Below are 26,960 nucleotides of genomic sequence, written 5' to 3'. Positions count from 1 at the left end.
GCACACTTATCCCTCCTGCCATTAATTTAATTGTTCTTTCAGTCAAACATCAAAGTGAAACAAGGGAAGTGAATTATTGTTGACTCCTCATTTCCCTTCAAACTGATTATGACACTGACATTGTGCTAAGATACCAGGACAATAACATTGAAGAATCCCTCACGCTTTCTCCCTGCTTGAGTTATACAATTGTCAGTAAATTTGGTGAATTATGTATTTTCTTTGAGCCAAAATGTAATCTTTTTTATATTGTTAACTTTTGAATTTTCTGACAACAGTGTTGCTTATGTAAACTTTGTTTAAACCTGCACACATCTTGAGTGTACAAACGCAAGGAAGCAAAAGAAAATGTTAAGGTTGGGGATGGAAGAGAAACCCATTGTTGTCTGAGAGTCTATTCACAGTAGGAAACAAGATTTTCAGTAATGACTAGTCATGCTGACTGTCTCAATTTTTAGGTGTTTTACATCAGAAATCCTAAAGACGCCGGAATTTCAAAAATTGCCATGCAACTGGTCTGTGAAAATCCTGGATTCTGAAAAATTTAGCAACCCAAAATCACTAGTCACTTTCAAAAATCTTAGCCAGATATGTTCAATACTAAATGTTCATGGTGCCAAGCCTTAAATCATAACACTAATACACCTTTGTTGTTGATATTTCAAGAAGGGAAAAAAATGAGTTTGGGCTAGTATCCGGTTTTTATTTTAAGTTTTGTTATCTTCTTGAGGATATTTAAATATATTTCTTTAAACTCACATACTATCATCAAACATTTCCAACAAATCATTTAACACTCCCCACCCTCTGAAAAGTTCAATTACAAAGTAAATGAAAATTTTCTCATCAGCCTTATTTTTTCATTTTTCATTTTAATGGGCAAAAATATGCCTGTGCATACAATTAATTCATTATCAAGCCCTGAAATTCTTCTTGTTCGGAGCCGACACTTAGAATGCATATCCACACTAAGACTACAAAGAGTCCTGTGATACAGATACTACAGACAGAATAAGCTTTTTTATTGCAGAAAACTGCTAATGTTAGTTATTGATTCAGCTTAATATTTTTTCCACTTTTTGCTTTCATCTTTCTTTTAACAGCATTTCCCTAACTGAAGATCCATATTAGTAGTTATGCTAGTTGTTACTTACTGAACACCTTGACTAGTGTAGGCTCTTCAAACACGTTGTCCTCTGTTACTAGCATACATACAAATCTTTTTTCATCACTGATCCTTGCATTTTTGATGGATAAGGTATAATTTTCTGAGAGACTCAATCTGTCTTTGTATTCTGGAACGTCATCATATTGTACACTTTTTTTTGTTGATGATCTGAAGGCAATAAATACTGGAGAGTCGTTTGCCATTTCCTAAAATAAAATAAAAATAAAGGTCTTATTTTGCATAAACACAGATACTTATTTAGAAGTGCTTCAAGATCTGCAATGGGTGCCTGCTATGCAGCCAATATACATCTTAAAATGATGCCAATAGACAAAATTCATGGGATTAGGTTTTTTGTTTTGATTTTTTGCAGGGGGGGGGGGGGTAGAGGAGCGGCTATTTTCCAGTTGCAGTACAATCAGCTGAGCCTATGTTATAGAAGTACAAAGAGTTATGATAAGATCTGTCATTTGAAGGACAGTCTGTCATGCTATGTGGCATACTGGGTGCTAGACTGGCTGCACTGGAACTGATTACCCTCCCATGGTACAATCTTGACATGGTATGAGGCAGGACCTTCTCTGTCAAAGGCGGGTGGCTGTGGAATTCGCTGCATTTCCACATACCAAAGGGTACATGAAACATCAGAGGCATCCAAGGCTAAGCTCAAGACTTCAGTTTCTTTTTTAGTCTGTTGTATTGCTTGTCAGGGATGTACAGACATTGTCCAACCTGGGATTTAATCAGGCAAAACTGCTTATTTTATTCTAAATTAGTTTTTAAGACTTTTTTTTTTTTTTTTTGGTTAAAGCACCCATAAGCCTCTAAGCATGGGACTATACCTACAATAAAAGGTTATTTGTGTGTTTCAGGATACCCTGCAATCTAGTTTCTAGACATCCTCTTTACTTTAATCAGTATGCAGTTGCTATCAAAAATGGAAAATATCAAAGGAGAACTTTACATGGAGCTGCCATACAGAAGATTAATATTCATAAGATGCAGAATTGCAGGCTCTCTTTTGCAAGATTTGTTTCCCCTTCCCCTCTTTTACATAAAAACATGAAGAGTAGTCTTCTTTGTTGTGTCCCAGGAAACTGGGATCTCCTTAAATCAAAGTGCCAAGAATTGATAGCACAGTGCATGTGAGCTTTATTGTTCCTACCTGCAACGCATGAATATTCACACATCACAAATTAAACTCACAAAAGTTCTGCCTCAGTATGCACCAAAGTCTATGTAAAATCTCAGGTGGATTCTCTGGATACAGGCTCTTCTCCGAGTGTTTCAAAGTGCCTACCAGGAATCTGGAAGGGCTACTCCTAGAGTATTACTGTAGAAAGTGAAATCTCCTCTCAGTCTAGAAACTAAGAAGTCTATGACATGCCCAGAAATTGATACGGGTGTACTTGCTTCCAATGAAATGAAAAGGTCTTACAAAAGACGAAAAACAATCAGAAAATCACTGACATGCTAGGAGGCCGGGGAGAAAGAGGTTATATGGAATATATTTTGATTCCACTCAGCGTGTTAAACACCTTACACAGTTACTGCTGTACAAATTACCATGCACATAAGAATGTTACTAAACTTCTATAAATTTTGTTCTTCAAGATGCGTTGATCATGTCTATTCCAAGTGGGTGTGTGCATTTGCCATGCGCACAGTTGCCAGAAGGCTTTTCCCCTAGTAGTATCCATAGAGTTGGCTCTGAAGCCCCCTAGAGTTGCACCTTCATGGCGTCCTAGACAGGGCACTGCTGATCCCCCACCTCTTCAGTTCCTTCTGACTGTGATAGGCAGGTGGGTCTTGGAATGGAAATAAGCAACACATCTCAAAGAATAACAGTTACAGAAGGTTACTAAATGTCTTTCTTCTTCCAGTGCTTGCTCATGTCAATTCCAAGTAGGTGATTCCCAAGCAGTTCTAAAGGAGGAGGGGTTGGAGTTCAACTACAGACGGTAGCACTGCTCAACCAATGGCTGCATCATCTCTGACTTTTTCAGTAATGGCATAGAGTGCTGCAAAGGTGTGGTGTCCGGAGCACTTGCACCTCTGGGAGGGGATGGCAGTGTCATGACCTCCAACAGGTCCCTGGCTGTTTCAAAAGCTTCTGGCATGGAGGAGAGCTGCAAGTTCTTTTCATCCATCTCCCTAGGTGGGGAGTCCAGAGACACTTTCCCAGGCAGGAGTTGATGGTATCGCAGTGGAAGCGGTACTTGAGTGGCCCACTCCACATGAGCCTCCTTGCCCTGCTGTCTGGGGCAGTGGCGAGCCCTTCCTGTCCGTCTTCCTCTGCTTCTTGCGAGGAACAGGGAAGGGGATTAGTGCCAGGTCTGCAAAGTATCCTTCGGTGGCAGTGACCCATGATGGTGCCGACGGTCTCTGGCCCCAGTGTCTTTACTCAGTGCGCGCCTCACCAATGCAGACGTACTGGGTGTCAGTTCCACTGTGCTCGCTGTTGGTTGGAGAGCCTCCTCCATCAAACTGAATTTTAGTCTCTGGCTTCTCTCCTTTGTCCTCAAGCAAAAATCTCTACCAATTTTACAACGATCCCTTTTATGAGTCTTGCCTAAGCACTTAAGGCAGGTGGTACGGGGATTGCCACTGGGAACGGGCCAGGAGATCGAGGCATGCCCCGTCCCCTGGGAGGAAACAACCTGACCCCAATAACCAGGGCCCTATTTAACTCTACTAAAACTACAACTATTAAGACTATTTAACTATTTACAACTAACTACAGGAGAACTACAAGAGAAAGTGCTTGCTGAGCAAGAGAGCAGATGGACGTTCCAGAAATTGAGAAGAAGGAACTGAGGAGGTTGGGGGAGGGGGGGTGTCGCCCTGAAGGCGCCACTACAAGGGGCTCCAGAGTCGACCCTACGGATATCACTAAGGGAAAAATCTTCTGGCGACTGTGCACACAGCCCGCACACACCTACATGGAATGGACATGAGCAAGCACTTGGAGAAGAATGTTACCTCCTCCCTGGACCCTTGGTGCTGGTTGTCTGCGAAAGGTGTGACCGATCTAAAGCAATTTGCAACTTCTAATTTTTTTTCTTCACTATGGATTAGTAACTATTCCTGGTGAAATAAAGGTGTGTGGCAGGGGTGAGAGCCTGATCTCTCTCTCAAAATAGTTTTGCAAGTTCACCAAGTGCAGCAACTGCCTTTCTAGAAAAAAAGCCCAGAAGGAAGGAAGGAATTTTCAACAAAATATAGTCTGGCCATCTTTTATATGCTTATTTGAAGTATTTTAACTTTCCCTGCTAAGCAAACATGCTCCACAGGACTCTGCAATTTACATCCCAAAATGCAAAGGTGGCTTTGAAAATTCTGGAGCTCCTGAGATCTCACCTTTCTTTCTCCCCAAGAATGGTTAACCTCATGGAAATGATGGGATCTTGTATGGACCATCTGCAATTTCACAATACTTGCAGTGCACTCCAAGTCCTTTTAAATTTTAAGGTGGCAGAGGTGTTGCATAAGGACGGACCATTTAGCCACAACCAAAAGGAGAGAGAACTGGTTTAATGAGGAGCAGGCAAAACTTGGAAGTAGAAATTCCCTGCAAGAGTGGGAGATCTGGGCACCAAGTTAGCCCTTAACAAACGAGACCTCCACTGCTTAAAACACCTGCCAATGCAGGTAACGTTTTGGTTTTGGGGGGTGAAGGGACAGCTTTGAGAATGGAGATCATAATCAGGGGAGATGCTTAAACAGGCTTTTCAGAGGTATGGAAAATGTTAATTTTGACTTCAGTTAGAGAGAAGTGAAGGGGGATAATTTTTATCATAACTGGTTTTGCCCATCCATATTCATTACTTACTGCATACAGTTTCAGTAGTGCTATGTACTCTTTCGTGCTGTTTATTTTTTTTAAGCTTATACTGGTGTGTGACAGGAATGACAAACTGGAGTCTACTAATAACAGTGAAGTTCACTGTGCATTCTGTGGTGTTTCCAAAGCAAATCGATTGAGTGAGTCAGGGCAGTTTTTGCTTTCTTCTACTGCCCCTCTGCCATATTCTCCGCATGCCATTAGCTGCACAGAGAAACAGAACCAGGGTTTCCAGTAAGGCTCACTTTGCACTCCGCAGCATGCAAAAAATGCAGTGAAGCATGAAACAGCATGGAGTAGCTGTCAAGTTGGGGATCCTTTCCATGAGGATAAAACATTTCCTGCTTTAGGAAGATTCAAATGCATAAGGATGGCTTTTTCAAACTAATAAGAGTTAGGCAACATGCCAGATATATAATGTGGCTTGACAGAATGCCCTAATTCTAATAATTATTTCTCTTGCACATTTCAGACTAATTCTACCTATCTTTAACTATACTTGACAGCAGAATAGTGGAATTATGTAAATTTGAATCTGCACTTTTATTCACCAAAAAAAAAAAAAAAAAAAAATCTACTCATACTGGCAATAATTAAGTTCCAGGTAAGCTTTACTCACATATTTCCATTTTCCAAACATCAGATCATCAGGTACTTCCTGAGGACAAGGCATAACAATGGTATCTCCATATATTGCATTTACTGTGTACAGTCCAAGGCCTGTGAGAGAGAAAGGAATGGTGAGTGTTTGACTGGAATTCTAAGGTGCTAGTTACTAGCTGATTTAAGGTTAAAAGAGAAGCTGTTTTACACAGAGTTATTTTCTAGCATAGGGATTCATCCTTAAATGTTTTTAACAAAATAGGATTCAGTACATTAAATATGTGTACGTAAATATTCATGGCCTTTATCCACTCATGTTTCTTACTGCAGTTAATTAAAACTATGTGGACTCTGAGAACAGAACTTCCCCCTTTCAGCTAGATGACCACTGGCTGCTACATTGTATCAAACACTGTCACCCTAAAAATGAACATGTTTATCTTTGCCATCTGAAAACTCTGCCAGTTCTGCCTGCAGGACGTATGTTGCAATACAATATCAAAATAAGGACAGCTTAGAATCAAAATAAACTCAAAACTTTTGTATTATGCAGTACAGATGTAGCTGTGTCAGTCCCAGGATATTACACACACGCAGACTCCTACTGTTTTTAAATGAGGATTTTGTCTAAGTACTTCAGAGTTTATTATTACTACCGTTGCTAGTACTGAACCATTATGTTGTGGTGACTTCCAAAAGCCATAGTCAGATTAGGCCACATTGTGATAGGAGTTTGTCACAGATGTGTTTGAGCTCCCTCGCTGGACACTCACCAGACTGCTTGGAGGGGATCCCAATGCTGAATCCCAAATGCCTTTAGCTTGCTGGGACTGAGCAGAGTTTAGGTATTCTTCCTGGCTTTGGGCCTCTGGACACACACACTCCAGGTTCATACCTCACGTCTGACACCCCTCATCGCAGCAGGGACATGCCTGAACTGATTGCCTTGGCCCTGAAACTAACGTCTTCTCTCCCAAGCCGCCTCAGCAGCCCTTTCATATTCTCCAGAATCCTGCCAGAGACGCGTGCCTTCTGGTTTATAGTGAAAGCCAACAGACACACAGACAAAACTTGCATAGGGTTCTAGACACAATATTCTCTTTACTTAGCATAGGGTTCTAGACACAATATTCTCTTTACTTAGCATACGGACACACACGGCTCTAGATAAAATAATACACACACTGATATGCATTTTCCCTGGCACTGTTTCCTCACCACTCTGAAGAGTTCTTCACAGGTAGGCCAGAATACTCAATGTTGTCCAATATCCCATCCTCTTCCCACTGTCCACCTGCAATCTCAACCAGGATATGGAATCTCTGCTCTTTTATTAATGTCTCTCTGTAAAATGACTGCTGAGATACCTTTCCTTCATAACTTCTAGCCATCTTATCAGGTGACTCCCTTAACAGCCTCAGCAGGTGATCAAAATCCCCTACCTGTTGATCAGTTGCTGAGTTACCAGCCCACCTGGCAGGACCAGTTCTTCTGTGCAAGACTGAGCCTAATTTCTAGGGTGCTTCTATTTCAATGGGAGAGCATTTAAGTTAATGACCCTTTATTGTTAGCCCTGTGCTTCTCCCCCATGGAATTTCTGTCCAACATGGAGGTAAAAGGACAATGGTGAAGGCAAACTAACCCATTCAATATGGAGTCCGCAGTCTGACAGAGATATACAAAGTGCCCCCCTCAATATCAAACAGAATTTAAAAGCTGTACAGATTCCCCAACTCATCGGTGCTATATAAACATACTTTACGTGAAAATCCCTTCTCCAAAATGCTTACAATGTAAAAGGCAAGACAACAGGTAGAAGAGACAGGCTAGGATTGAGAGCCTGGGGGTCAGATAAATATAATAGACTATTACATTTGTTCATGCCCTAAGAGCTCTAGCTTAACGGCACTCCTTTTTAACCTAGCTGTTGCTAATCATCTATTTCTGTTATATGATCAGTCACATACTCAATTTAAATATATTGGTCATATTTTAAAATAAAAAAAAACCCAGTTTTCTTGGACAGTGCTGTAATCTGCTACACAGAGTCTGATTAAATCCAAGTGCTGTTTTCTAAATTAAGAGAGGGAGCATTTAGTCCACTAGATGGTGCTAAAGAAATGTAAACTTAAAAGTTACAAAAAAGTTAATGTCTATTAAATTTACAAACATCAAGACCAATATTAAATGCATCCAGAAATATTGTTGGAAATAATAATCAAAAGTGGAAAAGGGCGGAAAAAACCTGGGATTCCCCTTATTCTGATCTAAAGAATTGTTTGGAGTGGGTAGAGTGATGATGAGTTTCAATTTTCTATTTATAAATCTAATCTTAGTTTGTGTTAAACAGCAAGAAAATTCCCCTTTAAATTCTTTTCCTCCTGAATAAAAAGAAACAAAAGAGCCTTGCTCTTATGTAAATAAGAAGCAAACTATTCGGTATATAAACTAATGAATGTGCAAGTCAAACATAGACATTCTAAATTATTAGACATGACAGCATTTTACACCAGATAGAAAAGAAGGAGATTTGCTTTTTCTGCTAATGTATACTTAGTGCCATCATTAAAAAAAATATCCCTGTGGGACTCTAATTGTTGTTCCTTTTTCTTCACTCTCAGACAATTATATCAACCTCCATAAGTTGCTAAGGTAACAAGTGTAGACAACCAAACACTCAACAAACAGCTTCAGGAGCTTTGGGAGTGTGACTGAAAATGCTTATGGAGAGTATGTAATCAATGAATGGTCTGCTAAAATGAAAGTTTGGCTTCTGATTTCAGACAAAATCATCCACATACCATTTTCCCTTGAGATAGCTAAAATAAGATAGTTTGAAAACGAAGGCAATCTTCTCGTACAGCAAATTCTACCTAAACTCAAAATATCTAGTTTTCTAGACAACTGTGTGCAACAAAACAGACAAAGGTGTTTAAACATAGACAAACTACAATTACACAAAATACAAGAGGCCCTTCTGTAAAATTGCTCCCCCCTCCCCAATTCCACAGCAAGAAATCCAGGATGCATAAAAGAATTCTACAATCCAAACTAGCAAAATCACTACAAAGCCTCAGAAGAGGAATTAGAGAAATCTCTGCAGAACTATTTTAGAAAACTATATTATGAAAAAGACATTTTGAAGTTTCTCTTCTGTGCTGCTATTGGATGTATTTGTAAGCTGCATGGGGAGGGAGAGGAAAAACTACTGAATTGAATGAAATGACACTCTGCAGTATTAAAATCACTCTTACCATTTTCCCAGAGCACTTAGCATACTTTCCAGTTTACTTAAAGAGCAGGAAAAAAAAAAAATCTATCCAGGTATGCAGCAAATTGCTCCGTAGCCTGGTGTGGTGTGGTATGAAGGTCAGGCAAAGGCCCTGCCACCTCTTCACCCATTGGAGGGAGCAAGAGCAAGCAGGATGCGCAGGGAGTACTGTAAGGAGCCCTTTTATAGCCACACTAGGTACTACTTAAACACCCCTTTGCAGCCATGCATGGACCCCCAAATAATAACTGAAGCATATCCTTTAAGTGGGGGCTCACACAGTGGCATGAACATTTTAAAATAACACAGCTGATAAATTCTGATCTCATCTGTTTGTGCAAGTTGGGAGTATCTCCACCGGATACCTGGAGTGGAGTTATACCTGTATAACCGAAATTCAAATCTAGCTCAAAAGTGCTTACTTAGCCTACTTTGTCTGAATCATTACAAATAGATTTAAGCAAACCTAATTGTCTCCTAGCTCAGTTTTTTCCCCCTCTATGATACCATGCTTTGGTTTGGTCTGGCTGCACTGGCTGGCATGAGGGAATGGCAAAGTGCTATTCCTCGTCCCTCGCCACCCACCTGCTCCCAGGAGGAGCAAATGGCCGTGTGACAGCACCCAAGGGCTGGTTAACCCACACAAAGGTTAAAGGGATGGGAGGCAATTACTCCCCTAGTTCCTTGCATGAGCACTAGCACTTGCATAGCCCTAATAAAAATACAGACTCCAGTGATTACAATTTCACAAATTCAGCAAGATGATGACTTCGCTACAGGTCATGCTGGAGGAGCAGACAAAAATGTCAGGTTTTTAAAACAGATATAGCTGATAGACATCAAAGGGGATAACAACAGGAATTATGGAAAGCATGTGAAAGGTGGCTCTATGGTTTTAGGTCCCACCGCCCCCGTTTAAAGCATTGAGTGTTTCTACATCAAAATCCCTCTTTAAAGCATCCAAGGGTAACAACTTTTGTGAGGAATTTTAAACAGAACTATATCCTTTGCATTCATTTTAAAATGTAAGATGTTTTGAGATCATGAATACAGTCAAGATATTTTGGCTAAAACAACAACTGCATAGTACTCAGGAAAACACTATCATCAACACTGCAGGCCCCACTGCTTCACAGAACAGTTTTAATTGTATCTACTGAAGTAATGGAAACTTTTGGCAACAACAGCCTGGCTTAACAATACAAAGTTTAGAAATAATGTGCTGTTACTCAGATTTGCTCTCACACAGATTTTTTTTTTCTTTAAAATACTGTGGCACTAATGAACAAGAAAACCAATTTTGACCCTGAAATGAATAGGGCACAGGTAACCGAGGGTGCAAATCTGTATCCAAATGAAAGGAGACTGTTGCTGAAAATCTGCTCCCTTTGTATACACAAAGTACAAAACCAACTCAAAGAAAGCGGTTTTGTGATTTCATGCATAATTTCTGGTTGGTGATGTTTTCTTCCTGGGAAATTCAGTGCAGTTACTGCTGTTAATTTTCTGTGATCTAAAGAATTAATAGAGAGCAGTAGGGTTGCTGTTTTATTTGCTGTATTTTGTGTCTGCTACTCAGCAAAGGTAAATTAACCAACATCTCCATATCTGAAGTGTCCAGAACAAATCACACACACATTATATGTATATATATATATATATCTATATATATATATATATATATATATATATATATATATATATCTGGTTCCAAAATTTTCACCAGGTTCAAGAATCCCAAACTTTGCACAAGTTTTGATTTGCACATTTCATGCCTCTTTAGGTAGTTCAGATTAAATTTGTGTGTATACGTAGTGGTGATGGTGGTAGGAGGGGAAGAGAGAGAGGGGCTTGCTTGAAGTGAATATTTTATTAAGCAATACAGTCTCAGCTATGAAGTAGGAACACATCTTTTTTTCCTTGCTGAGTCCTAGGGAGATTGCAGACACATATGTATATACATGTTCTCCTAGGCATTCATTTGGTGCTCAGTCTACAAAATGGGAGTGTTTTAATAATGATATATCATGTTAAGATTGGGAACTCACTTTTTTTTTTATTAATAATGTATATTTAGGGCAAAACTATATGACTGACAGCTGAATTGGAATTTTCTGATATAATACAAAAGGAGTTACCACAAATGTAAAAGCTTCCAGCCCATAATGCAGAGGCTGTTAAAGTTAAGGGAATTGGGGTCTTTTATATTAAGGATTGAAATGTCTGAGGATGATATGCCTTGTGGTAGTGTTAGTATCAAAATGTGCTTATTTAACTGCAAACTATAATTTTGAAACAATTTGAAGGGAAAATTCAGACAGATTTTGTAGATGAGAATCCACCTCTCTCTCACTCCCTCACCCCATTGCTCAGAAATTCCTTTCCTTTATTTTGACTTAATTACTGGACTTTCAATAAGGATAAATGGGAGGTAAAAGCTGGGCGGGGAAAAGGGGGGGGGGACAGTACAGTATGTATCTCAGAGGTCCTACCTGTGTACCACCACACATTTACCTATCTGTGTCCCAATCTAAAGCCAACTGAAATCAATGGAAAGACTCCCATGTACTTCAGAGGGCTTTACATCACCAGTTTATAATTTGGTGATTAACCGGTAGATCATCCTTGTTTCCAAACCACACACTTTGGAGACCATCTGTCATCTTACACTCCTGGGTCTGCAAGCAAAAGGAGATATGCACTCCCAACCTTACTCACCATGTCATTCAGCAAGCCTGCCACCGTCACCCATCCCACCCTGCCAAAAGCATTTCTTCATCTGAGCCACAGTGAGCCACTTTCCAAGTTTTTGGCTCTCAGACATTCTCTGATCATCTTAAATGTTTGCTTTCCATAGGGTGCTTCCAGTCACTGCTAGCATTGATATTAACCAATTCAAACAGCCAGTCAGCAGACAGATCAAGGGCAGTCTATTTGGTTTGATGTTAATCTTCTGGCATGACACAGAAAACGCTAGATAATTTTAAGAATCCAAGGGACAGGCTAACATCTGCATTAAAAAAAAAAATGGGGCTCTCAATCAAAATCCATACAGCTGACAACCCTATTTTCAATTCAATGGGCACACTTAACTCCTCCTACAAACAGTGGTTGCACAGTTAAAACAATCAAAGCTAGGAAGGGACAAAGTTAAGGATGAAGACCCAACCTTCAATATTACTCTTTCTGCATATGCATTGCATGGAAGGCCAAATTCTGCCCTTCGGGTCCGTCTACACAGCAAAGAAACCTGTGGCTGGACTTGTGCCAGCTGACGCTGGCTCACAGGGCTGTTTCATTGCTGTGTAGACCCTCACTGGGTCCTAGAGCCCGAGCTCCAGCCCAAGTCCAGGAGTCTAAATGTGAATCTATACAATCAACTGCATTTTTTCCTGTTCAGTTTAAGAGACAAACCAAAAAGAAATGTCAGCTAAGGCTGACACACTGCACTTATCTCGTCCTGCTGTGTCAGCCCAGGTGAGTATATAGCAGCATGCACTGATCACAGACATTTGTAATATGACACAATAAGACTATTTAAGGGGTGTCAGCTTGACTGTGTTTTTTTTGTTCTTTGTCTGTTTGCCAGAAGCTATACATTCCTTCAATGTGCTAATGTGCGGTGTTAATTTCCCTTGAGTATTTTTAAGAGTAATTTTAAAAGGAACAAGTATTAAGAAAAATACTCTTCGTAAGTTTCTAAGAACTGATGCAATGGACAATAATGATCCCTATGAAATCTTTACTGCTAATATGCTAACCTCCTAAAAGGATCTGAAGAATTTGTTCCATGTGGACAAAATGGTCTTTTCATGTGGATTCCTTTGCAAAACCCAAACTCAAAACATAGGCTTGACCCTACAAGGTACTACAGCAAATCCCTTAAGTAACAGCTTAACTTTAAATGTGTAGGTAGTCTCTGTGCTTGAAATTAAGTAGGTCCATAATTAATTAGCTTGAGTGGGAACACAGTGCTCAGCGCCTTCCAGCATCAAGCCCTAAGTTACTGTATTCTTTTCTAAACATTCAATAAGAATATTTAATGGGGAAAAAAATGTTGAAAATAACAGGGCCAAAAAGAATGAATGAAATCTCAGTGAGGAAAGAAGGCAAAGCTGCTATCTCACAAAGCAATAAGCATGAACAAATCATCCAACTTTCTTAAAACAAAGGAAATTCACTCTCCAGGACTCTGAACCTCTGCTGTCTTGCAAAATATTAGAAATAACACATGGAAATTCCATTGTTACTGTTTAGCTATTTGTCACCATTGGAATCCCCTGTCCCACCCACCTTAGAAAATCCCCTCTTCTGTGGAATTTAGGAGCTGTGCAGCTCCTCCCATCTTCAAACTGTACATCCTGGGCAGCAGTTTCCCCTAATTCCTTTGGACCTTTCAAAGTCCATGGGGCAATGTCAAAAGCTCTCGTGGCACTCTTCATTCAGCTCCTGCGCACTTTACACAGGGTGTATCTCAGCCCAGCCTAACCCTAAGTTATGAGGCAGGGCAGGACTCAGTCAAGGACTCAAATCCTTAGTGCACATGTGCACTGGCTGAATTCTGTAGCTAAGCTATCCATGCATACACATATAGCACAGCCTTCCCTAGCTGTACACTTTGGCCTAGATCCTACAAATACAGGTAAAACTTTGGTCACCTATATATACCCAAAACGGAGTTCAGTGTGAGCACTCATCGGTAAAGACACTCGTGGACACAAATGTCTTCAGAGTTGGGACCCTTAAGAGCTTATGGCGATAATTCATACAAAACCTACTGCACATCAGCAACACAATTTCAAAGTCTCATAACCTGTTCAAATCAAAATTATGTTTTTATGAGAGGCCTGAAATGAAATTTACCTCAGTGAGGACTACCTCTAAGTCAAATTTCAAAATTATACTACTAGTTCTTTCAACATCAGAAAGTTGTAAGGAAGTTTTTATAACTGCATCCCTCCTATATACAGTTTGTTTTTAAAACATCTGAACCATTTGTGTGTGGGCCTTTTAGAAAAATTCTCTGTCGTGGAAAATTTCAAATAAAAGATGAAAGTTTTAGAAAGTTATAAGGCACTGAAAACGCAAGGTTTAGAATGGAACCCATTATGCAAAATTAACATTGGTGATTGTGAACTGTTTCGCTTTAATTCCATATGCATGTTTTGTAAGCAGGGTCTGTACTGAAAAAATATATTTCTTTCATGTTAATATATTCTTCCAATTTTGGTTAACTGCGAAAAAAATAAATTTGAGAACACATTAACAGCAAAATACTCTTTTGGACTCAATAAGCTCAGTTTGAACTTTTCTAAAACTGTTCAGTTATTTCTAGACAATTATGTTTAAAGACTGTCATTTCAACATTTTTAATTGTGAAAATGGTTATGTCCCTTGAAATTTCTGATATAGCACCAAAAAGGTGGCTTTTTCTCTTTTTTTAAATTTTGCATGGTAATACCCCTCTAGAATTCACACCATCAACTGAATGTAAGAGTTCATTTGGAGTGCAACAAATTCTGTGCTTTGAATCAAATCCAACTTTCAAGTTACAAAAAAGCTGCTTTCTGTGTTAGCTTTCGCAAAGCTTAAGACTAAATGAGTAGCTCAAAGCAAACACGGTCTTAACTCAGGAGCGACAGGAGTACATTTTCCAGATTGCAACATGCTGATGCAAAAAGAAGAATTAATGTCAAACATAGGATGGGGGGAGAGTTTATATCCCTTTTTTGTAGGGTACATCTATACAGCAGCTGGGAGCAAGCCTCCCAGCCTGGGCAGACAGACTCGCACTAGCTGGGCTCAAGCTAGCATGTTAAAAATAGAAGTGTGGGTGCTGCGGTTCGGGCTCTCAAGTCCACACGAACCTCTTGGTTTGAGCTCAGGTGGCTAAACCAAGTCTCTGCTGCAGCTTCAAAATCCACACTGCTATTTTCTGCCTGGTAGCTCAAGCCTCACTATCCAGCTGGGTCCACCTACCCACGCTGGGAAGCTTGCCCCCAGCTTTAGTGTAGACGTACCCTGAATGCCCAACTCAAAATAGATAAAGGAAAACTGCCAAGAGTGGTAGTTTTGAAAACAAACAATGATGTTTGTAGTCCTGAGTGCACATCTGTCATTTAATCCATACCACTTTGACCAGGAAAGACCCGGAAACCTAACAAACAGAAGCCAGAATGCAGACACTGTGGCTATGTCTATGCTACGAACTAGGGGCATGATTCCCAGCTTGCATACACATACTTGTGCAAGTTGGATGGCAGCTAGTGTGAGTGCTGTTTCAGCCACAGCATGTGTCTGCAGGCAGGGAATCACACCCTTAGCTCGTAGTGTAGTTGTACTCTGCGAAAGGCACACGTGCTTGTGTGTCATATGGACAGTGAGTGAGCTTTCAAAGGGAAAAAAAAAAAAAAAAACAAACAAACCTAAGGCCCACAAGAAGTAAAATTTTAAAAGTAAAATATTTCTTTATGGGTCTTTTCCAAAGACCACTGAGATCAATGGACACACTCCCGTGGGTTTCAATGAGATTTGCATCAGACCCTGTAACATGAAGCTTAGTTTATACCCAGACTCTAATAAAACCAACCCTTCTGTTCTAGATTTGATGGGAACTGGTTACCTAGCTTCAAATGTGTGTGTTACAGCTTTTGTTTTGGAGAGTTAGCTTTCCTCGGTCAGTGGATATTTACATCTGAGGGGACAGAAGAAAGTTTTGCATTGTAATCTCGACAGTGTCCCTTTAAGGAAAATTTTAATTAAACTTGTATTTTATACAAATTCACCTGCACTGTCATACAATCACACATAAAAAAACAAAACATATTGATAACACAATCTTGTTGCTGTTTGAGCATGTGGATTTGTCTTTATGGACCGAAGGTGAAATTTTAAATTTGAAAGCTCTTCAAGATATGAACCTTGTTATATTATGTGTTTTGCAAAGCTCATATATTTTATGGCATTAGAGGTAGCAAAGTTTAGTGTAATTCCAAATTATCTGAACTAGTTTACTAAATAAATGTCTACACAATGAGTTATAAAACAATAGATGCCTTTAAACTCTTGAATTCCTGGCAGTTCTGCAAAAACAATGTTTCCAGAAGAACTGGGTGGAATGATTTCAACTGACAGCACTGGAAATTCACTGTCAACATCATAAAAAGCACTGCATATCTTATAAGAGGTGTGCAATGGAAAAGTTCTCTTTCCCATAATTGACTTTTGAAAATCATTATCAGTATTGTTTTCCCGTCATCCATTTCTTACTTATCTACTATAATGTTTCAGAGAAAAGACCAAATTTTTGTTGTTGTTAATGGTATACTTTGATGAGTAATTTTTCAGAAGCCTTTTCCAAAGATGGTGTCTATTATTGTTGAAGCTTTCACAAAAAACAGAGATAGTAAAGCTCTGTTGGGTCTACTCCAACTATCTGCCAAAGGTCATATCCTTTGTCAGATTGTTGACTGAGGTAATAGTGCTTTATTTAAAAAAAATGAATATAATTCAATTGTACAGATATTGTATGACTTTACAAGTGTTCCATTAGTAAAAATGAGTGAATTTAAGATGATCAAGCAAAAGTTTGATACAAGCAATGATGGAAGTCTCCTGCCAGGTGAGAAGCAATGGCGACATGGGGGACAAGAACGACTACTGAGACAATATTGAATGGAGTTTCAGCTTCAAAGTGTATCTAATCAGGAAGAATGAAACTTAGCTTACAACTCTAGTATGAAGAATTCTGAGGACTGACCTTTTTGAGTTATGCTTCTGACCACTGTAACATTACTCTTGTGCTTTTATAGAGTAGCTGTAAAATCTATTTTTCCACACACTAAAATAAACTGTTCCAATTATTTTTTTATTCTCCTTTTCTGCAGCCCCACCCCGCCTTGATGCACGCAATCATTAGAGTGTGGGTGCTACTTCTGCTTTCTCCTCTTGGCTAAAATGACTCTGCCAGTCACCTAATCACTCCCAGAATGTATTTTATTTTTTAAATGACTCAAAATATGAATAACCAATACTTTACTGTTTTAAAGGACTGAAGATTTTCATCAAGTTAAATAAAACTTAATATCTCAGAAGAAGTAATCTAAAATCCCTGTAGATTCTCCACTGCATTTGTTTTTGAAAAAAAGTTCTGTATTACAATAAATAAGGAAAACAATCCTGTATTAACTTTTTCACAATTTGATACTGAGAAGATGGATCAACACACTCACATGAGTGAAACAGAAAAAAACCTCAATTTATGCATAAATGCTATGTAAATAGCATATGTTTTTCATATTGGACTTGTGAGATTTTACTTTGAAGCCATAAGACTAATTACCCTATCATCATAGATTTGAAGTCAATGTAAAGTTGGCCAGCTTCCAAGAAAAACCTAGAATCTCTTGAAAGAGGTGGAGAACAGACTTTTTGCCAGTTTTTCCATTTTCTGCACATATGCAGAGAGAAAGCTCAGAAATGTGGTTGAACCACAATCTTGCTGATGTAGAAATGAGAGGACAGATGGCAGGTGTAGGTGGTTTGCTCAGTGCCATCTGGCCTGCTCTTAGGTTCAACCTTCAGACCCAGACCATTGAATGCAGCTAGGAGAGAAAGATGGCACAGTTTTCCCAAAGTGAACAGCCTCTGTTTTTCTCAGAGGTTAGGGAAAGCTGCAGGGTCCCTTTTCTCCAGTTCTTGAGTTTTGTCTTTCCTTCACTCCTTGCTGTCCTCAACTGTCAAGTCTGCAGAACCAGTGTCCTGATTTCAGCTGCCTGTGGGGACTAAAACATTCAGAAGTGGAGGGTAGGAAGAGAATTCAAGAGCTTATGAGACAGTCTTTCTGCCCTTAACCTTTAGAGAATGTATTACTGTTAAAGTAAAAGCTCCAACCAGCAAAATGATGAGTGGAAAAAACCTTTGTCTTACTTTAGGTACGTACTGAAACATTTTTTGCACTTTATTAAAAGCTTTGTTTAGTTGATGCTTGCCATTAAAATAGGCTTATGAAAATTAAATGTTGCTCCTTGAAATGCACCATTTTGTTCCATGCAAAATAGCACAGCTTCATCATTAGTCATAATAATTTATAACGCAATAGTGCTTCGGGGCCTCACTCATACTGGGGCCCTATTATGCTAAGCACTTTACAAAAAGAAAAACAAAAAACAAAACCCTACCATAGTAAATGAAAGTTCCTGCCTCAAAGAGCTGTCTGTATGTGAAATAATAGGGAAAGTGTCCCCTTTCATATATGACAGTCCACACACATAACATATTGTGTCTGTAGATGATATCTGTCCCTTCCATGTGGGTCCTTTTGGATTTTGTTGATTTCTGGAGGGTGTGTGAAGGTCGTGGGGATGAGAGATCAAAATACCAGTCTGATCACCAATATACCCTTCTCTTGGGAGCTATTGCAATAGTCTAGAGAATGCACATGTTGTTGGCTCTTATGTTCCCCTCTTTCATTCAAACATATGAAAGAAAAATATACTACTCCTAAAGGGCCACAGCTTTGGAAATTAGCATTATTTTATCTCCCAGGGAAGCAGTAAGGACAATTATAGGGGCAAGAATACAGACAGGGCCAGAATTTTCTATGGATCCTGGATCTCTAAATCCACATATTCACAGCCAAATACATGGAGGCTCCTTCTTCATGTTCCCCCAGCCAATAACAACATCACAGCTAGGTCCTGGTTCCCCCCACTATCTGAGTCTTTGCTTCTTCCATGTGGTACAGCTTAGAGGGAAAGCACAGATGGGTAATGTGATCTAGATTCTAAGCCAATAGGATAGGTTCAAATAAAGTTAATTCTTTAAATTCACTGACCTACACATAAATTGATGAAATCTCAAATTCTTTTAATAATGAATGACATATAGTAACAGTTTCATATCCTCTTAACAAAAAAAACATTTTGAATTTCAGTGATTGAGTGAACTATACCTTCAAAAGGATAGATACATATTATAACCTTTCTAGGATTTTTGTGTAAGTAATTGGCACCTCAAATGAGAAGAGAAGGAAAAGCGAAAAGAAAAGATGAAGAATATATTCTTACACTCCCTTTCCTGTATTTCTATCTCAGTAGAAAATAAATATATCAGAAAATAAGGGCAAAATTATTTTGCCAAACATCTGAAATCACGAAACAATCTTGTTAACGAACAAACATGACAATGGAGGTGCGTGAATTGCAGAAAACAAGATTTCAAAAAAAATAAAGAGGTTACAAAAGTTAATTTGTAAAGTCAAATGCTGTAGTAGTTTCTTTAAGCAGAGAAGTCTCAACATAAGAATGGCCATATCGGTTCAGACCAATGGCCCATGTACTCCAGTATCTTGTCTTCTGACAGTGGACCATACCAGATTCTTCAGAGGAAATTAACAGAAGAGGGTAATTTACTAAGTGCTCTGTCCTGTGTCATCCAACCCCAGCTTCTAGTAATCAGACAATTATAGACACCCAAAGCCAGGAGTTGCATCCCAGACCACCTTGGCTAATAGCCGTAGATGGATCTACTCTCCATGAACTTATCTAATCTTTTTTTTTGAACCCAGTTATATTTTTGGCCTTCACAACATACAATGGTAATTAGTTCCACAGCTAGACAGTGCATTCTGTGAAGAGGTACTTCTTTATGGTTGTTTTACACCCGCTGCCTATTAATTTCATTGAGTGACCACAGATCTTGTGCTATATGAAGGAGTAAATAACACTTCCTCATACACCTTCTCCACACCATTCATGATTTTACAGACTCCTATCATATCTCCCCCCTTAGTTATCTCTTTTCTACTCTGAACAATTCAAGTCTTTTTAATCTCTCATATGGAAACTGTTCCAGACTCCGAATCATTTTTTGTTGCCCTTCTATGTACTTTTTCCAGTTCTAATTTATCTTATGTCTACACTGCTGTGACAGTGTCGGCGCTCCTGGATCGATGCAGTGGGATCAATTGAGCAGGCAGTGGAGACCAGCTCAATCGATTCTGGAAGTACTTCCCAGTTGACGCCGTAAATCCACCCCTTCAAAAAGTATAAGGCTGCATCAACCAGGGGGTGTCTCCCATCAGTGCAGCCCAGTGGAGATGCCGCAGCAAGTCAAAGTTAGTAAGTTGACGGGAGATACCTAAGCTACAAACTGTAGAATGCGTATCTCCCGTTGACCCACCACAGCAGTGTAGACCAGGCCTAATATAGGGCAACCAGAATTACATGCACTATTCAAGGTGTGGACGTACCATGGATTTATATAGTGGCATTATGATATTTTCTGTTTTAGTATCTATCCCTTTTCTAATGGTTCCTAACATTCTGCTAGCTTTTTTGACTGCTGCTGCAAAATGAGCAGATGTTTTCAGACAACCATCCATGATGACTCCAAGATCTCTTTCTCGAGTGGTAACAGCTAACTTAGACTCCATCATTTTATATATATAGTTTTCTAATGTATACATATTATGTTTTCCAACGGGCATTACTATGCACTTAACACTGAATTTCATCTGCCATTTTGTTGACCAATCACCCAGTTTTGTGAAATCCCTTTATAACTCTTTGCAGTCAGCTTTTGACTTACTTCTCTCCACTGTGAAAACTGACCATGTGTTCCTACTCTTTGTTTCCTGTCTTTTAACCAGTTACTTATCCATGAGAGGACCTTCCCTCTTATCCCAGGACTGCATCCTTTGTTTAATAGCCTTTGGTGAGGAACTTCATCAAAGGCTTTCTGAAAATCCAAGCATACTATAAATCGACTGGATCATCCTTGTCAACACCATCAAGGAATTTTAATAGATCAGTGAGGCATGATTTCCCTTTACAAAAGCGGTGTTGACTCTTTCCCAAAATATTGTGTTCATCTACATGTCTGATAATTCTGTTCTTTACTATAGTTTCAACCAATTTGCCAAACTTAAATTAGACTTATTGGCCTGTAATTGCCAGGATTGCCTCTGGAGCCTTTAAAAAAAAATAAATAAATAAAAAAATCAGTGTTATATTAGCTTCCCTCCAGTCATCTGGAACAGCTTAAACATTTGAAATATTTTTCAAGATTTTTTCACCTTTTATCACCCATTAAGCTGTGACATGACCAAAGTTTTCTACAATGACCCATGTCATCCCCATCAAAACACACCATTACTTCCATTAAACACTGATGCAGCCTTACAACACGAAATAAAATACGTGTCAAAAAGTAGAAGAGGCATAATCATAAATTCCCTGTGAAAACAACATCCACCAAGTTGAAGACGAATCTGTCAAAGATAAATAAAAGTGCTCACTAAATTACAAGACAACTGGCAAAGTGAAAAGGATGTCACTTGGAGGATGGTAGTACCATTAACTTTTAGCATTTAAATCAGTTTTACTAAATATAATATTGGGTTCCATTCTATGCTGGCAGTGCACCTCCATTAGGCCTAATTTGACACTGAGTTTCACACAGGCAGAACTATACATCCATGTAGAATTTACTGCAGGATCAGAGCCTTAGTAATTGCAAAGCTGAATCAGATATAATGCTGTAGCTTATATCACTTCTCAGTCTGACTCCTTTCTATCCTGTCAAATGTTGTTTAAGGCATGACCAATGCTCTGTCATCCCAGTCTATTCTGGGGCGCTCCTTGCATGTCTTCTATGTTAAGTCACTTAATCAACATTAATACTATTCTGTTGTCCAACCTGTCCCATTTTTCCCCCTTGCATTTCCCACTTTCATCTTGATACCAGGCCTTTCTTCTTCCATCTTTCTATTGTCCTCCCCAGCTCTCTCATCCTTTTGTCCATCTAGGATCCTTCTCCTCATCTTCCTCCAGTGTATGCCTAGCACTGGTTTTCAATACAATTATTTTATACCATGCTCATCATCTCTCTCAACTATTTCAAATCAACTGACAGATCTAAAAATTCTTCCTGAGATCTGAGAATCAAGTAGTTGGACATTTTCCTTCTCATGAACTTTCATCCATGATAAAGATCCTGCAGGCCCCAGGATCAAATTCGGCCCCAGTGGAGTTCCACAATTGTAAGTAGTTTTCCTCAGAAAAGACTAATTGCCCTCAGAGGTCTAACTCCCTTTGTGTGGCAAACAGGAGTCCAATATGCAGAGAGGGCAGATCTGTTGGGGTAGAAGGTGCCATTTGTACATAGTCTCTTTTCAAAGAAGAACTTTGAAACCAAAAAATCCATCAGGGTTATTTTAATAAACCATAATAAATGAAAAATAAAATCATATTTGAACAACATATATTTGGTCAACAATCAGCAAAAATACCACCTGTGGTAGTGTATCTTCTATTATTGACAAGTCTGCTATTTCCATTAACACTCCAATGGTATTTAATCACCTAAAATCAAAAGAACATACTTATTCCCTTCTGCCCTGTCAGCAAAGTGAACAATAAAAAAAACTGCTAGGTAAGAGCAAGCGTCATGTCAAATAAATTTATACAATACATTCCATTTGCTCTACCTATTTCTCACATACACTCCAGTCACACTTATTTCAGCTCCCATCCTTAAAAAGACCCTGAATACAACAGAAGAAATAGGGAACATGCATCTGCTGGATAAGCAATGTGCAAAGAACTTTGTTTTCCAGAAATAAATGCAACTGAGTTATAAAAGTGAAAAACATGAAATATAGAATAAATTCAAAAAAGTCTTATAAAAAAATCAAAACATTAAATGGAATGGGTGAAGTGTAGATTGATCCTTCTATAATTCTAAGCAGGTTGAATCAGTTATATAGACTTTTAAATTGAAAATGTCTATTCTTTCTGTGTTAGAAAAAAGTGTCCAAGCAAATGGAAATTTCACTTTTACATGTCATGAGGTGTTTCTGCTAGCAGTGGGGACCCTGCGATGCTGGTAGGCTTTTGGTTGCTATGACTGTTTTCCAACTCCATTTTTTACTGATAAAGGGAGATGACAAAGATGTAGATTACATTAATATAGCCCAATTGGAATAATCAACAGTTCTTTGCTACCTAGAGACAATCCTCATCATTATACCGAGAGTACAACAACACAGGTAAAGGGGAGGGGAAAAAGAAGCTCATTGAAAGTATAATGATGTGGGTCAGGCTGGAATCCTTATGATTTACGTAAAATAAATGACAGACTGCTCCTTTGAGGGCCTCTTTAGATTTAAGGGGCTCCTCACAGACAAGGTTTTTCAAATTTCACAGATGCCCGGAGCGGGTCTAGTATGGGCAACTATCTCCAACTGAATGATGAACTGAAACAGATGTGTTCTGTCAGCGATGGGAGAAAAAACAACTTCTAGCGTCCCAGTCATTGCCTTTCTGGGTGGAGAATCGCATTTCACTCCCTTCTGACAGGGTATATCGAGCTTTAATAGTTTCTTGCCTTCACTATGTTATTCCCAGCAAAGACAGTCTGCCTAAACAGACCTGCTTGCTTTCTCTTAAGAGACTGATAACAGAGTGATTGCTATTGATATAAATTACCATACAGTTATTTCTAACCAAGCCTGCTTTATTCTTAAGATAAAAGTACTAGAGAGAAAACATGAAAAACAATAAAATATCCTACACGCATGCTAATAAGCTTACCAGGCATGTCCCAGGCCTTGGGGTATTTTTGGAGTTACAAGGTCACCAGAGCTTCAGCTCAGAATCACTACACGGTCTTATGAGGCCTCAGTAGACCAAGACCTTCTAATCATCCCCTAAGGACTGGTGGCCTCCATAGACCAGAAGTTCTGTCTGTTTGCTGAATCAGGAAGAAGGCCCCAAGTCAGGTTAAAACCCAGGCTTTTATCCAAAAGTCTTTTCTTTGTCTGTTGGTCTCTGGAGAATCCAGTTTGAACTAGTATATGCATTTCACCCCAGGAAGGTGGCTTCAAAGTCTGATAATGGTTGAAATACATTAGCATCTTCCTGCCCTACTAGAGAAGGTGCATACAAAGCCACAACTCTACATGCACAACTGCATTTTAATACAACGTACCCCAAAGGTATTAACCCTAATTCAATAAGGTTTAACTTAATTCAATAAAGTTTATCTTAATTCCATATGGTTTGTTCAGGATATTGTCAGTCTGTCAAAAGGTGTCAACAGCACATAACTGCTGTACTATGATAAAATGGGTTAGGTAAATTACATATATGAGAGAATGAACTTTTGATTGGCTGCTGACCTTTCCTATGTGTGTGAATTCTTTATTGTAAAAACGTTGATCACAATGAAAAAGGCAAACGAACAACCTAAATAAGAGCACAGTATCAGTTATTGGCATGTCATGAAGAAATAACTATAGTTATAGATTATAGCTCCTTACTCATTGTTACTAATGTGCTATTTATATTCTGGAATTAAAAAGAATTTTATATGCAGTTATGCTGCCAGCTAGTATTTTAGAATCAGTTTAATTATAACAGAGATATATCAGTATGAAAAATGTGATTAAGTAGTTCTAAAAGAAGTACTATAAAGTTCTGGGATGGAGGACATTAATACATAAAGGCAATAACAAAAAAAAAAATCCAGTCCTGCAAACGTTTATGCATACACTTAACTTTCAGTATGCGTAGTCCAATTGACTTAAGGTTGGGAGTATCAATTTTACTCGTAGCATATACCATTATAAGTTGGAATGGCATGCTTCACAATCTATTACTACTACTATCATCTGTAGTTATAGCCCTTAGGGACTCCAGTCATAGTTCAGGATCCTGTTGCATGGACATCCTTATGTGGATAACTGGAGGAGGCATGTCTCCAGAGTTGTCATTCTGGTACCTTTCAAAAGCACTAAAACAATATTTTTTGCAAAGTATAAAATACTAGTTTTTGATCTATTTTAAAATATCAATAATGCATTCAAGAATATGAATTATTTTGTAACAGCACTGGAGGTCATGATACTTGTAGTGCAACTATGTATGTCCTCAATACACACCACCACCAGTGTCTCATATTGTATCTTATTACTTAAGGTGACATGCGCAAAATTTAATTTATCTGAGAAGTGATACATATGAGGGATCTCATTAACCTGCCCCTTACTAACAAATTGCTGTCTACCCCCCAAAATCTCAGTTAAGATTTCATAGTAGAGCAGTTCTCATGTTAGTTCTCGTACATTACTAATATTTCAGTGCTCTTGCTTTGTGGGACCCCTAGGGCATTATTTATGTGGGCTTTGACCATGTTTAAATGGAGCAGGAAATGATGTATATGTATATGTATGACAAGCCTTTTTTATTGTAATTTAATGGGAAACATATGTCATGCTGCCAAGATAAAAATGACTTTCCAAAATTATACTCCTCAGTTGTCTTTTTAAGAGACCAGGATCCTTGCAAAATTTCAATACCTGCCTGCCTGACAGAAAAGAATAGAGGCATGATGTGCTCTTGCATCACGTACATATTCTCAAACCTAAATACCATTTGGTACAAGACAGGTAATTTTTGGTCTGCTTTTAATTGGGCCTCCTTTTTTTAAGCCTATAATTTTCTGACTCTTGTTATTTACAGTGAAATTTAGGTATTTACATATTTAAGTATTTGAAGGTTCAGTCAGGTACATAGATGTCATTGGTCTATACTGCACCCGTAAATAACTGCAAGCACTAAAAGGGAGGCCAGGTTTTGGAAATGTGGCCCCTTAAGCACCATTCTAGAAAATGTCCTGAGACGCATCTGTGCTCTGACATCCACCCACCTTCTGCCATTATACTTCACTATTGGATCTGTCAGGAAGATTGGTGACCTTTGGATATGGCACTTACTCCCATGCATATACTCCTTAGCCTATGCGTCAATACTTTTAAAAAATAATTATTAAAACCTCTTTTTAAAGATGTTAATAAATAATACCACCTAGTTCTCATACAGCACTTTTCATCAGTAGCTGTTCTATCTTACCAAGGAGCTCAGTATTATTATCCCCATCTTACAGATGAGGAAACTGATACGCAGAAAGGTGACGTGACTTGCCCAAAGTCACCCAGTGGAGTATCCAGACAGCACTGCACATGAAGACTCTCTAAAAGTAGTGGGTAAGAGTAGGAGACTGTCTGCACCTTCATTCACATTCCATTTTGGGATTTCTCCAGTACTTGGGATCCAGAATGTTCTGTTTCATAAGATTGGTATATATATTTCTGTCAAATATCAGAGAAGCCCCCAAGTCCTGACATACTTTAAACAGTTTTTGTTCAAGTGCCAGCAGCTAGATTAGGGATTTGTTGTTCTATTTTCTCTTTATACTCAGTGTAATACAAATATCCGCAAAGTCCAGGAACAGCATTCATGTATGAAGTCAATATGAAGAGAATGCCCACAATATTCTATGATTTAAAAATGTACCTCATTGCTACTAGATGTTGTACAATCAGATTAACTCGTGTTGAATGCACTTGTGTAGATTTTCGTCTCCTAAATGTAGCTGAAATTCAGGTAATTGGTTTCCCATTAATTTACAGAATGAGGCATTTTGTATGCATCATTCACAAAATGACTAAAATGTGGTCAAGGCCCACAAACAATTTCCTAGCATTGTCGTCTTCAGGAGAGCATGACACAGCTCACATGAATCCCTCAGCAAGAGGTTTCCAGAATTTCAGGACTTACTTGATTTGAAGATTCTTCTTTAGAAAAATTAAATTTCCATAAAATATTTTAAATTGTTTTCTGCTTAACAAACATCTTTTCTAGTCATGAACACAAATCAGGCTTTAAACTTATTTACAGATTTGTAAGAGCCACATTAAGCCCTTAAGCGTTCAAAACTGGCATTAGTATTACTTCAAAATAGGCACCTTTGCACATTATTATTATTATTATTATTTACTTGGATTACAGTAGTCCTTGGAGGCCGCAGCTGAGATCATTGAGCCCACTATACTAGGTGCTGTATAAACTAAGAAGCAGTCCCTATCTTTAGCTTACAATCCAATCAGTTAAGACAGGCAAAGGGTGGGAGAAACAGTATTACTATTTCCATCTTACTGATGGGGGCACTGACGCTCAGAGTTTAAGTGACTTGCCTGATGTTAGACAAGCCATCTGTGATTAAATGGGAAA

At 38.7% G+C, this 26,960-nt stretch overlaps 1 protein-coding gene across 3 annotated transcripts in view; it reads right to left on the bottom strand.

The window, feature by feature from the left end:
* Window positions 1-26,960, bottom strand: part of ALCAM (activated leukocyte cell adhesion molecule) — a 150,947-nt gene that overhangs the window by 33,571 nt on the left and 90,416 nt on the right. For all 3 annotated transcript variants that reach the window (XM_067546186.1, XM_067546185.1, XM_067546187.1), the window contains exons 2-3: window positions 5,632-5,732; window positions 1,155-1,374 (exon numbers count right to left, since the gene is read on the bottom strand). In XM_067546186.1, the coding sequence (XP_067402287.1) occupies window positions 1,155-1,374; window positions 5,632-5,732 (321 nt within the window). The remainder of the gene's footprint in view (window positions 1-1,154; window positions 1,375-5,631; window positions 5,733-26,960) is intronic.

The sequence above is a fragment of the Emydura macquarii genome, unplaced genomic scaffold (assembly GCF_026122565.2).
Source record: "Emydura macquarii macquarii isolate MOO-44397 ecotype Brisbane River unplaced genomic scaffold, CSIRO-AGI_Emac_v2 contig_1119, whole genome shotgun sequence".
Lineage (NCBI taxonomy): Eukaryota > Metazoa > Chordata > Testudines > Chelidae > Emydura > Emydura macquarii.
The sequence above is the reverse complement of the archived record's forward strand: the minus strand, read 5'-3'. Positions and strand labels throughout refer to the sequence as shown.